The sequence below is a fragment of the Oryctolagus cuniculus genome, chromosome 2 (genome assembly GCF_964237555.1).
Source record: "Oryctolagus cuniculus chromosome 2, mOryCun1.1, whole genome shotgun sequence".
Taxonomy (NCBI): Eukaryota; Metazoa; Chordata; class Mammalia; order Lagomorpha; family Leporidae; genus Oryctolagus; species Oryctolagus cuniculus.
The window spans coordinates 137475315-137487574 of record NC_091433.1 but is presented as its reverse complement, the minus strand read 5'-3'; the positions used below and the strand labels follow the sequence as shown (position 1 = coordinate 137487574).

The following is a 12260-nucleotide window of genomic DNA, read 5'->3' as shown; positions in this document are numbered from 1 at the left end:
ATTTGAAAGAGTTAAACAGAAAAGGAAAGGCAGAGAGATCGATCTTCCATCCTAGATGGCTGCAAAGGCTGGAGCTGCGCCGATCTGAAGCCAGGAGCTAGGAGCCCTCTCTAGGTCTCCCACTTGGGTTCAAGGGCCCAAGGACTTGGGCCATCTTCTTCTTTCCCAGCCCATAGCAGAGAGCTGGATTGGAAGGGAGCAGCCAGGACTCAAATTGACACCCATATGGGAAGCCAGCACTGCAGGCAGCAGCTTTACCCACTATGCCAGAGCACGGGCCCTTACCTTTTTGTTTTAACTGCTAGGATAAGAGCCACATTCTTGGCCCAAATTGAGAGGAAGAAGTGGGAGGCTCAAAAGTTATTTCTTCGCATTAAAAGATTCCTCCTTTTAAGGGACATGAGTTAAGAAACTTGTTCAAATGTAGAGTACTTTCTTTAACATTAATTAGCTGTTAACTAACAACTCAGAAATCTTTGCTCTGTAGCCCTTATGAAATACTTGGGGGCAGTCTGTGTCCAAAAATCCGTCCTCAGAATTAGAGTTCTGTGATAGCAAGAACGCAATACAAGCTATAGGAACTAATGAGAATGGAGAACTCTTTCAAATCCCTTTCATTCTCTTCTCAGCAGCTAATCTACTCTGTGACCATGACGAAAGCATATTTCATATTATTAAATAACTTTTCTCTCTGCATTTCCAGGTAATGTTCGAAACTTACCAATTTTCTGGTGTGTATGTAGCCATCCAGGCAGTTCTGACTTTATATGCTCAAGGTAGGTGAGTCGTTTGGTATTTTTTTTTGAAGATTTATTGATTTATTTATTTGAAAGTGTTACAGAGAGATCTTAGAAGGAGAGGCAGATCTTCTATCCACTGGTTCACTCCCCAAATGGCTATGATGGCAAGGGCTGGGCCAAGCCGAAGCCAGGAGCCAAGAACTTTATCAAGTCTCCTGTGGAGATGGCAGGAACCCAAATACTTTGGGTCGTCTTCTGCTTTTCCCACAGTAGCCATGACTTGAACTGGCAACTCTGATAAGGGATGTGAGCATCCCAAATGGTGATTTCACCTGCAGCACCACAGTGCCTACCCCTCATATTGGATTAAAACATACTAGATACTGTATATGGATGCGTAGAAGAAACTATTTACTTGGGGGATTTAAATTTCTAGAGAAACTTTTTTCTTTCACCAAATTTTTTTTTAAAGATGTATGTATTTATTTTGAAAGTCAGAGTTACGCAGAGAGAGAGAGAGAGAGAGAGAGAGAGGTAGGTCTTCCATCCACTGTTTCACTCCCCAATTGGCTGCAACAGCCGGAACTGTGCCCATGCAAAGCCAGGAGCCAGGAGCTTCTTCCAGGTCTCCCACGTGGGTGCAGGGGCCCAAGGGCTTGAGCCATCTTCTACTGCTTTCCCAGGCCGTGACAGAGAGTTGGATAAGAAGTGGAAGAGCTGGGACTCGAACAGGCAACCATATGGGATGCTGGCACTGTAGGCGGCGGCTTTACCTGCTATGCCACAGCACCGGCTCCTCACCAATATGTGCCTTGCACTCTGTTTAGTACAGAGGATGTAACAGTAAGATAGGTATAGTTTCTTATCCTTAAGGCGATCATAGTCCAGTTACAGTTTTTCCTTTGAAAAAGGAATTGAAAATCACTCAAGGTTAGAACGTGCTTGTCTTTATCTAGGTAGTTTTATTTTTATAAAAGTAACTTTTGGGGCCGGCGCTGTAGCATAGCTGGTAAAGCTGCCAGGTGCAGTGCTGGCAGCGCGTATGGACACCGGTTTGATTCCTGGCTGCTCCACTTCTGGTCTAGTTCTGTTATGGCCTGGGAAAGCAGTATAGAAGATGGCTCAAGCCCTTGGGCCCCAAAGATTTCATTTCTTCTTTTTTTTTTTTTAAGATTGATTCATTTATTTGAAAGTCAGAGTTACACAGAGAGGGAAGGAGAGGCAGAGAGAGAGAGAGGTCTTCCATCCACTGGTTCACTCCCTGGATGGCCTCACCTACTGGAGCTGTGCTGATCTGAAGCCAGGAGCCAGGAGCTTCTTCTGGGTCTCCCACACAGGTGCAGGGGCCCATGGACTTGGGCCATCTCCTACTGCTTTCTCAGGCCATAGCAGAAAGCTGGATCGGAAGTGGAGCAACTGGATCTTGAACCAGTGCCCATATGGGATGCTGGCACTACAGGTGGCTGTCTTACCCACTACGCCACAGCGCCGGTCCCGATGTCTTTTCTTAATTGCTGATACTCACTCGTTTTCATTTAACTAGTGAACACTTTGAGAAATACTATTCCAATAACATTAACCAGGCCATAGTGAAATTCTCTTTCTAAATAAGGTGCTGCCAATAAAAATGTAGACATAAAAGAAACATTTTTGCTATAGAAGATTTTTGGGTTTTTGATTTATTTTACATATTTGAGAGGCAGAGAGATAAGCTGCCATCTGCTGATTCACTTCTCGGATGCCTACAGTGGGACTGAGCTAGGCTGAAACTGGGAGGCAGGAATTCTAGGCAGGTCTCCCAAAAGGGTAGCAAGAATCCAGTATTTGAATCATTATTGCTGCCTCCTAAAGTCTGCATTAGCAGGAAGCTGAAGTCAGAAGCTAAGCCAGGTATCAAACCTGCAAACTCTCATCTAAGGCACGAGTGTTACAACTGCTGGGTCTAACATACAAACCAGAGGAGAATTTTTTTTTTTTTAAAGATTGATTTATTTGAAAGGCAGAGTTACAGAGTGAGGGAAATATCTTCCATCTGCTGATTCGCTCCCCTAATGGCAACAAGAGCTGGGCTGGGGCCAGGCTGAAGCGAGGAGCTTCTTCCAGGTTTCCCAGGTAGCTGTAGGAGCCCAAGTACTTGGGCCATCTTCCACTGCTTTCCCAGATACATTATCAGGGAGTTGGATCAGAAGTGGAGTAGCCAGGACTTGAACTGGTGCTCACATGGGATACTGGTGCTGCAGGAGATGGCTTAACCCATTTTACCACAGTGCTAGCCCCAAAGGAAGATTTCTGAATAAAAAACCGACATGGTGATTTGAGAAAATGTTTCACTGCATGATACACAACTGAGGGGAATAACTAGAATTACGGAATGCTTGAGTGGTCAGGGGTGACATAAATGAAGAACACGCAGGCAGGCATTTGACTCAGCTAAAGTTAATAATGTCACTTGGAACGCCTACAGCCCCATGTCAGAATGCCTGGGTTCAAGTCCCACATTTGCTCCTGATTCCAGTTTCCTGCCAGTGCATACCCTGGGACGAAATAGGTAATGGTTAAGTGATTAAGTGCCTACTCTACATGGGATATCTGGATTGAGTTTGAGGCTCCCAGCCAATGGGAACTCTGTCTCCCTCACGCTTGCTCTCTGCCTGTTTAAATCAAAAGCAAGAAGAAATGATAAGAATTTGAGCATCTAATAGCTGATGGGAATTATAATGGAAAGAAAGGATAATTCAGTGACAAAAGGATATGTCTGTGAAAGTGAATCAAGTGTGTTCAGGGAAAGGCCAGTACATGAATAATAGAGAATAAGGATTGGTAGAAAATGAGGTGAGAGGCCAGTGCCGCGGCTCACTAGGCTAATCCTCCGCCTGTGGCACTGGCACCCCAGGTTCTAGTCCCGGTTGGGGCACCGGTTCTGTCCCGGTTGCTCCTCTTCCAGTCCAGCTCTCTGCTGTGGCCCAGGAAGGCAGGGGACGATGCCCATGTCCTTGGGCCCTGCACCCACATAGGAGACAAGGAGGAAGCTCCTGGCTCCTGGCTTCGGATCTGCGCAGCGTTCCAGCCGTGGTGGCCATCTGGGGGGTGAACCAACAGAAGGAAGACCTTTCCCTCTGTCTCTCACTGTCTAACTCTGCCTGTCCAAAAAAAGGAAGAAAAAAAAAAAAAAGAAAATGGGTTGAGATTGGGAGCTAGTGCTTTTTGGGAAGTAAATTGTAAATGCTTTAGTTGACGTTACTGGAAGTATTTCTGAATTAGGAATGGTAGAAATTTTTTATTTATTTAAAAAAGAGTTACAGAGAGGTAAAGAGAGAGGTCTTCCATCCGGTGGCTCACTCCCCAGATAGCCGCAGTGGCTGGAGCTGGGCGCGTCGAGAGCCAGGAGCCTCCTCTGGGTCTCCCACACGGGTGTAGGGACCCAAGGACTTGGGCCATCTTCCACTGCTTTCTCAGGCCACAGCAAAGAGCTGGATCTAAAGTGGAGCAGCCAGGACTTAAACCGGCGCCAATATGGGATGCCAGCATTGCAGGCAGTGGCTTTACCCACTACGCCATAGCACTGGCCTGGAAAATCTTTTTTAGAAGACTATAGCATTAGAAGATAGTACATGTGTTTTACAAAGTTTATATCATCATTCAAGGAAAGTCCAATTGTATCAACCTGAAAAGGAGGTCATTTGGATAAAATAAAGCCATTATAGTTAAATATCACAGTGCATGCAAATTTGTATTGAGAAACAGAAGGGGAAAATACTGTTATGAGTAATGCATATTCTAATTTAAAGAATTTTTTCTATTAAAATGTGCATTAGAGAGCCGGCGCCGTGGCTCAATAGGCTAATCCTCCACCTTGCGGCGCCGGCACACCGGGTTCTAGTCCCGGTCGGGGCGCCGGATTCTGTCCCGGTTGCCCCTCTTCCAGGCCAGCTCTCTGCTATGGCCAGGGAGTGCAGTGGAGGATGGCCCAGGTGCTTGGGCCCTGCACCCCATGGGAGACCAGGAAAAGCACCTGGATCCTGGCTCCTGCCATCGGATCAGCGCGGTGCGCCGGCTGCAGCGGCGGCCATTGGAGGGTGAACCAACGGCAAAGGAAGACCTTTCTCTCTCTGTCTCTCTCTCTCACTGTCCACTCTGCCTGTCAAAAATAAAAAAATAAAAAAAAAAAAAAAAAAATGTGCATTAGAAAAAATTTTCTTCCTTTTGAATTAACCATGGTACGAAAGATAAAACACCAACTTTTTGTAGCCGTTTTTACCTTTAAAAAGCGCATTTAGGAAACACTGCCACCTTTTTGTTGTTTTTTATTATGAGGTTTAACTGATGTTGCTTTTCTGGCTTCCCATAAATAATTGAAGTGATGCTTTGCCTAGCTAAGATTGTTGTCAGATTTCTAATTATCTAGTATCAATAGGCATTTTCCCAAAGCAATAGTTTTAAATGTATCAGTGACCAAAAAAAAAAAAAAAAAAAAAGGAACTAGGTGATTTCAACAAATGCACTTTACAACTTTGTACCTTTGTGTAGCATTCACTTTGCACAGTGGTTTTCATAAAAGTTATCTATGTTGCTTTAGAAAATTTCACTTTAAGGGAAGTCATTGAACAGAATTAAGTTGGAGAGAAAAAGGATTGCACTAAGCTTTAAAAACCTGTTTATTTTTCAGTCCTATGTATGTCCCCATTTCCATCCTTTAGTAGGAAGTGATTAGACTAGAGGTCTCTTCAGAGACAGGAGAGAATACTTTGTATCTATGTTTTAGAAACAAACTGCAAAATAAAAAATAAAGAAACACTGGCTTCTAGGCCTTGACAGTGGGTTAAGTTTCTAGTTTGGCCTCAGTTCCATATTTGAAACTGTTTTTTTCTGACTTACCTTTTATTTAAAACCCCCTGGTTCCTGCAGGTTTACTGACTGGTGTTGTGGTGGACTCTGGAGATGGTGTAACTCACATTTGCCCAGTGTATGAAGGGTTTTCTCTCCCTCACCTCACGAGGAGACTGGATATTGCTGGGAGGGATATTACCAGATACCTTATCAAGGTAAGCAAAAGCAAGATTTCGTGGAAATTAGATCTTGTAGTTTGTTTACCAACTTAACACAAAATTTATCATTGTAGGGTTTTGGCAAATCTCTACTAGAGAAATCACTGTTAGTCCATTACACATGTAAAAATTGACATGAGATTTACACACATGATCTCAGATATACCAATAAAAATACACTGGCTCATTACATAGTTATATGTGTTAATTCCTGAGGAAATGAAACAGAGAGGTATTTCAAAGATGGACAAGACCTTGAAACTTCCTTGGACAACCTGGGTAGAGTTTTCTGCAGCAAAACTTTTTGAACAATATATTTTAAGCTGTGATTTTGGCTGGGTGTTCTTGTTCTTTCCCACAAAGTATAGTGCTAGTAAATTAACAATATTTGGGGGGAAATTTAGAATGTTGTTCATACTAGAATTCTGTAACCTGTGAATTTTTTTTAAAAAGGCCAATGGTTCTTAACTAGGGACAGTGCAGTGTGCCCCCACTCCCAGGGACATTGACAGTGTCTGGATACAATTTTGATTGTCAAATTGGGTGGCAACGCTGCAGAGCACATGAATGTGACAGGGAGGCCCTGCAGTGATAGTGATGTGGTCCGAAGCGACAGTGATGCTGCTGTGGAGAAACCCTGCCAGTGCGTTATCAGTGGTGTCCTTTGGGTCTGTGAGCTTGGGTTCCTTCAGTCTGATGGCAACAATGGCAACCTCAGGGCCATTGTTGTGGCAGAGAGTGTTAAGCCACCACTTGTGACACTGGCATCGCATGAGCGCAGGTTAGGGTCCCAACTGTTCTGCTTTTGATACAGCTCCATGCTAATGTTCCCAGAAAAGCAGAGGATCCTAGGGCTAATTATTTGGACCTCTGCCGCTCATGTGGGAGACCCAGATGGAATTAAAGGTTCCTGGCTTCTGCCTGGCCCAGCTCTGGCTGTTGTGGCAAATTGGACAGTGAACCAGTAGATGGAAAATCTCTATTTCTTCCTATCTCTCTCTAACTGCTTTTCAAATAAATAAGTAGATCTTTAAGAAAAAGACAAGGAGGGCCGGCGCCATGGCGCCGGCATCCCATATAGGCACCAGTTCTAGTCCCAGCTGCTCCTTTTCCAATGCAGTTCTCTGCTATGGGCTGGGAGAGCAGTGGAAGATGGCCAAAGTCCTTGGGCACCTGCACCCACGTGGGAGACCTGGAAGAATCTCCTGGCTCCTGGCCTTGGATCGGTGCAGCTCCAGCCGTTGCAGCCACCTGGGGGGTGAACCAACGGAAGGAAGACATTAATGTCTCTACCTCTCAAATAAAATAAAATATTAAAAAAAAAAGGGAGCGAGATCCTTATCACATGGGAAGATTAAGTTAGGGAGAATTATATGTCTTTCTTGTAAGGGTCTTCTTTTGAATGTGCACACAAAGATTAGGAGATTTTAAAGTTTTTCTTTTTTTTCTTAATTGCTATGGCTGACACTGCTACTCTTTTTTTTTTTTTTTTTTTTTAAGATTTATTTATTTATTTGGAAGGCAGAGTTACAGAGAGGCAGAGAGAGACAGAGGTCTTCCTTCAGCTGTTTCACTCCCCAGATGGCCACAATGGCCAGAACTATGCTGATCTGAAGCCAGAAGCTTCTTCCGGGTTTACCACGTGGGTGCAGGAGTCCAAGGACTGGGGCCATCTTCCACTGCTTTCCCAAGCCATAGTAGAAAGCTGGATTGGAAGTGGAGCAGCCGGGACTTGAACTGGTGCCTATATGGGATGCCAACACTGCAGGTGGTGGCTGTACCCTCTATGCCACAGCACCGGCCCTGATTTTGAAGTTTTCTATGAAAAGTCCAGTTGTGTTTATTACGCTTTATGTTTTTTTACTCTAGTGTTTGGGAAGTAGAACACTAGATGTTATACTTCCATGTATCCCAGTAATACTGTTTATCATTCACTTATTTTTTAAATGTATTTATTTATTTGAAAGAGCTACAAAGAGGGAGAAGCAGAGAGAGAGGTCTTCCATCTGCTGGTTCACTCCCAATGGCTGCAACAACTGGTGCTGGGACAGGCAAAAGCCAGGAACTAGGAGCTTCATCCAGGTTTCCCACGTGGGTGCAGGGGCCCAAGTACTTGGGCCATCTTCCGCTGCTTTCCAAGACACATTAACAGGGAGCTGGATCAGAAACAGAGCTGCTGGGATTCAAATCAGCACCCATATGAGCTGGGCTTTACTTGCTATGCCACAGTGATAACCCCTTTATCATTCATTTTCAACAAATCCTATTGCCCTGCTAATATATGCCAGACAGTATGGGAATCTAGGTATAAAACTGTTTTAAGGTTTGGGGGATGTCATATATATGGCATTGATACTGTGAGCAAATTGCCAACTACAGAAGCCCAGCCAGCACTGATACAATCTTTACTCATTAATTTATTTTGGATTATTTATCAAAACTAAACATGAATCATAAAATAGTATTCTTTTAAATATTTATTTTCAAATAAATAGGCAGAGCAATAGAGAGAGGGCAAGACTGAGGTCTTCCATCCTCTGGTTCACTTCCCAAATAGCCACAAGAGCCAAGTCCAGGCCGAAGCCAGAAGCAGAAATTCCATATGGATCTCCCACATGGGTGGCAGAGACCCAAGTACTTGGACCATTCTCGGCTAGTGCCCCAGGTACATTAGCAGGGAACTATATTGAAAGTGAAATAGTTAGGACTAGAACCAGCACTGCAATACAGGATGTTGGCATGGCACAAGTGGTAGTTTAATCCCCTTCTGCATAACACTGGCCCCAGTAGTAAGTACTCTTTATAAAAACTGGCTTGTTTTCATTTGTTACTCAATAACTGTTAATCTGTTACTGTGAAACTGAAATTAAGTATTTTTAAAGCATTCATGTTTGCAAATATACCTAGTATGCTGTGTGAGTTTAAAGGCACTGCACCTCTTAAAATAGATGAGCCAAAAATCCTTATTTCTTAAGCAGGTGTGTCATACTGTGAAGAAAAGTGCAGCAAATTTAGATCCAAAGTACAAAGTCGTTCTGATTAGTAACTTCCAAATTCTTCTTGGGCCCTCCCCATAATGATTCCTGTGGACCACAGAGGTTGTGAACCTCCAGATGCTCCATCCCAACATAGCAATTGGAAGCGGTACAAAAACTGCAGACTGAAGAGGGGAGGCATGGCAGCACCACACCAACTCCACCTTTTTCACAACCTTCTTACAGCGGGTAAAATCCTTGCTGCTGAAATATCCAGTAGAAGCTGAGGATTCACTGCCTTTTGTATTTATTATTGATGTGACATATTTAGTGAGCATTAATAGCTTTTGCAGAGTGAAATTCATTCAGATCTGTTATGAACTTACTGCTCTTTTTTTGTACCAGCTGCTTCTGTTGCGAGGATACGCCTTCAACCATTCTGCTGATTTCGAAACAGTTCGCATGATTAAAGAAAAACTGTGTTATGTTGGATATAATATTGAGCAAGAACAGAAACTGGCCTTAGAAACCACAGTATTAGTTGAATCTTATACAGTAAGTATTTGTAATGCATAATATATATATTTGATTTTAAGATGGACAGCCTTATAATTATTGTTGTCAAATTAAGGAGATTTTCTTGAAATCAGTATTTTTGTTTTGGGTTGTAACATATGTAGGTGTGACTTAAATGTCTCTAAGATTCTGTATTTATTTTAGGATACTGTATGATTTGAAGGCAAGAATCCTAAAGAACTTTCTACTATAGGATATAATTAGATATATGAGTTTGAGATTCCAGTATTTAATTAGCATTTTTCAATTTTTAAGATTTTATTTATTTGAAAGGCAGAGTTAAAAGGAGACAGAGGGGTCTGCTGGTTCACTGCCCACATGGCCATAATGGCCAGGGCTAGGCCAAGCTGAAGCCAGAAGTTCCCTCCAGGTCTGCCACCTGGGTTCGGGGGCCCAAGGACTAGGGCCATCCTCTGCTGCTTTCCCAGGCACATTAGAAGGGAGCTGGAGCAGAAGTGGAGCAGCTGGGACTCGAAATGGTGTCCATATGGGCTGCTGGCACTGCATGTGGCAGCTTAGTCTGTTATGCCACAGTGCTGGCCTCCTTCAATATGGCTTATAGGATGTTTTTTCCCTGAGATGTTAATGCATGTTTCAGAAAAGTTAAAAAGGGTTAAATTATCACTTAAGTATGTGAGACAGTTTTACTTTTGCGTAAGACTTTTCAGAGTCATTGATGAGCTAATGGTTCACAATTGTGAGATTATAGTTTGCCTATTTTCCTGATTTATTAAACTGTGTGGCTTTTCAGCATTTCATGAGATTAGGAGCCCAAGAAACATCCTTTGGAAAGTGGTCATTCGAAAGTATTGCTTTCATAATTCAGTAGGTGGCAGCATTTCCTTAATAGTTTCCTAATGAGTTGTTCAAAACATTATATTGTAACTGATGAGAATCAGAATCTAGTTACAGCACCAGGGAGATGATCCTCCCAGAATTTTCCAGATTTATTTTTACTTATTGGAAAGGCAGAGCAACAGAAAGAGGTCTTCCATCAATTGGTTCACTCCCCAAATAGGCTGGGCTAGACCAAAGTCAGGAGCCAGGACCTCTACCCTTAAACTCTCCCACACAGTTCTTTGGCCAACTTTTTCTGCTTTCCCAGGCATAGCCAGTCTGGAACCTGTGCTCCCAGCATCACAATTGGCAGCTTACCCCTGCTGTACTATAACACCAGCCCCGTCCCTGAATTTTTAATGAATTACCATCTTTAGCCCATTAAATTCATCTGGATGTAAAGTACTTGCATTTCTCATTTTTGCATTTGTATTACTAAAATGAAGTAGCGATAGGCAATAAAATGTATTCTTAAACTGTGATCAGTATTAGCTCTGCATATTCACAAATATGTTTAAGATAGTCATTTTTAGAGTAATTATAAAATGTTATGAATTGGTTTATTTTCATTTTATCGGAAAGGCAGAGAGAACATAGATCATCCATTCTCTGGATCACTCCCAAAATGCCCATAACAACCAAGGCTAAAGGCAGAAGCCTGGGACTCAATCCTGTACCCCCTTGTGGGTGGTAGGATCCCAAGTACTTGAGCCATCATCTGCTGCCTCCCAGGGTGCACAGTAACAGGAAACTGAATTGAAAGCAGAGGAACTGGTACTTGAATCAGGTACTCTGCTACGGGATATGAGTTTTTCAAGCAGTGAATTTAACCATTGTACTAAAAACCAACCCCTGGGTTTTTGAATATTGATGCAAATACACAATAAAACACACACTTTATAACTTAATGATTTCCAGATTTGCACAAGATATTCTTTTCTGAAGCCACTAGATTTCTTTACTATTTATTTATTTATTTGAAAGGCAGAGTTACAGAGAGGCACAAAGAGAGAGGGGTCTTCCATCGCTGGTTCACTCCTCAAATGGCAGCAACGGAGCCAGGAGTCAGGAATTTCTTCCAGGTCTCCCATGTGGGTGCAGGGGCTCAAGGACTTGGGCCATCTTCAACTGCTTTCCCAGGGCATAGCAGAGAGCTAGATTTGAAATGGAACAGTTAGGACTTGAACCAATGCCATATGGGATGCTGGCATTGCAGGCAGCAGCTTTACCCGCTACACCAGTGCAAGCCTCTCCCCCTTTTTTAAAGATTTATTTATTTAGAAGGCAGAGTTAGAGAGAGGCAGAGAGAGAAAGGTCTTCCATCTGCTTGTTCACTCCCCAAATGGCCACAGTGGCCTGGAGCTGGGCCAGTCCAAAGCCAGGAGCCAGGAGCTTCTTCTGGGTCTTCCACGTGGATGCAAGGGTACAAGCACTTGGGCCATCTTCGACTGCTTTCCCAGGTCCTAACAGAGAGCTGGATCGGAAGTGGAGCTGCAAGGTCTCAAACCGGTGACCATATGTGATGCTGGCGCTGCAGTCGGTGGCTTTACCTGCTACACCACAACACCAGCTCCAGTTCTGCAGATTTCTAATGTTCCATCTACTGGACCTGTTGGTAAGAAAGTATCACAAGGCAGGACCAGTATTACAGCCACACGGGTAAGCCACCGCCAGTGACTTTACTGGCATCCTGTGTCAAAGTGCCAGTTCAAGTCTCAGCTACTCCACTTCTGATCCAGCTTCTTGCTGATGGGCCTGGGAAGTCAGGAAAAGATGGCCCAAGTCCTTGGGCTCTTGATACGCATGGGGGAAACCACGATAGAGTTCCTGGCCCCTGGCTTCTAGCTTCAGTCTGGCACAGCCCTGGCTGTTGTGGCCTATAGAGAGTAAAGCAGCAGATGAAAGGTTTCTCTCTCCCTCATTCTTTAAAAGAGTGGCACAAGCTCGCTCGCTCGCTCTCGATCTCTTACATTCTCTTAACCCTCTCCCCCACCAACCCCACCCCGTCGGGCTTCCCCTACCTGACAATAAACCTTTCCTCTAAAAAAAAAGAGTGGCATGAGGCAACTAGAGATGTAAAAAACAAG

The 12260-nt window shown here is 43.6% G+C and overlaps 1 protein-coding gene across 1 annotated transcript in view; it reads left to right on the top strand.

Moving 5' to 3' along the window:
• ACTR2 (actin related protein 2) overlaps positions 1-12260 on the top strand; it is a 55204-nt gene that overhangs the window by 25735 nt on the left and 17209 nt on the right. The window contains exons 4-6 of the mRNA XM_008254327.3: positions 704-776; positions 5646-5782; positions 9166-9315. Of these exons, the coding sequence (XP_008252549.1) occupies positions 704-776; positions 5646-5782; positions 9166-9315 (360 nt within the window). The remainder of the gene's footprint in view (positions 1-703; positions 777-5645; positions 5783-9165; positions 9316-12260) is intronic.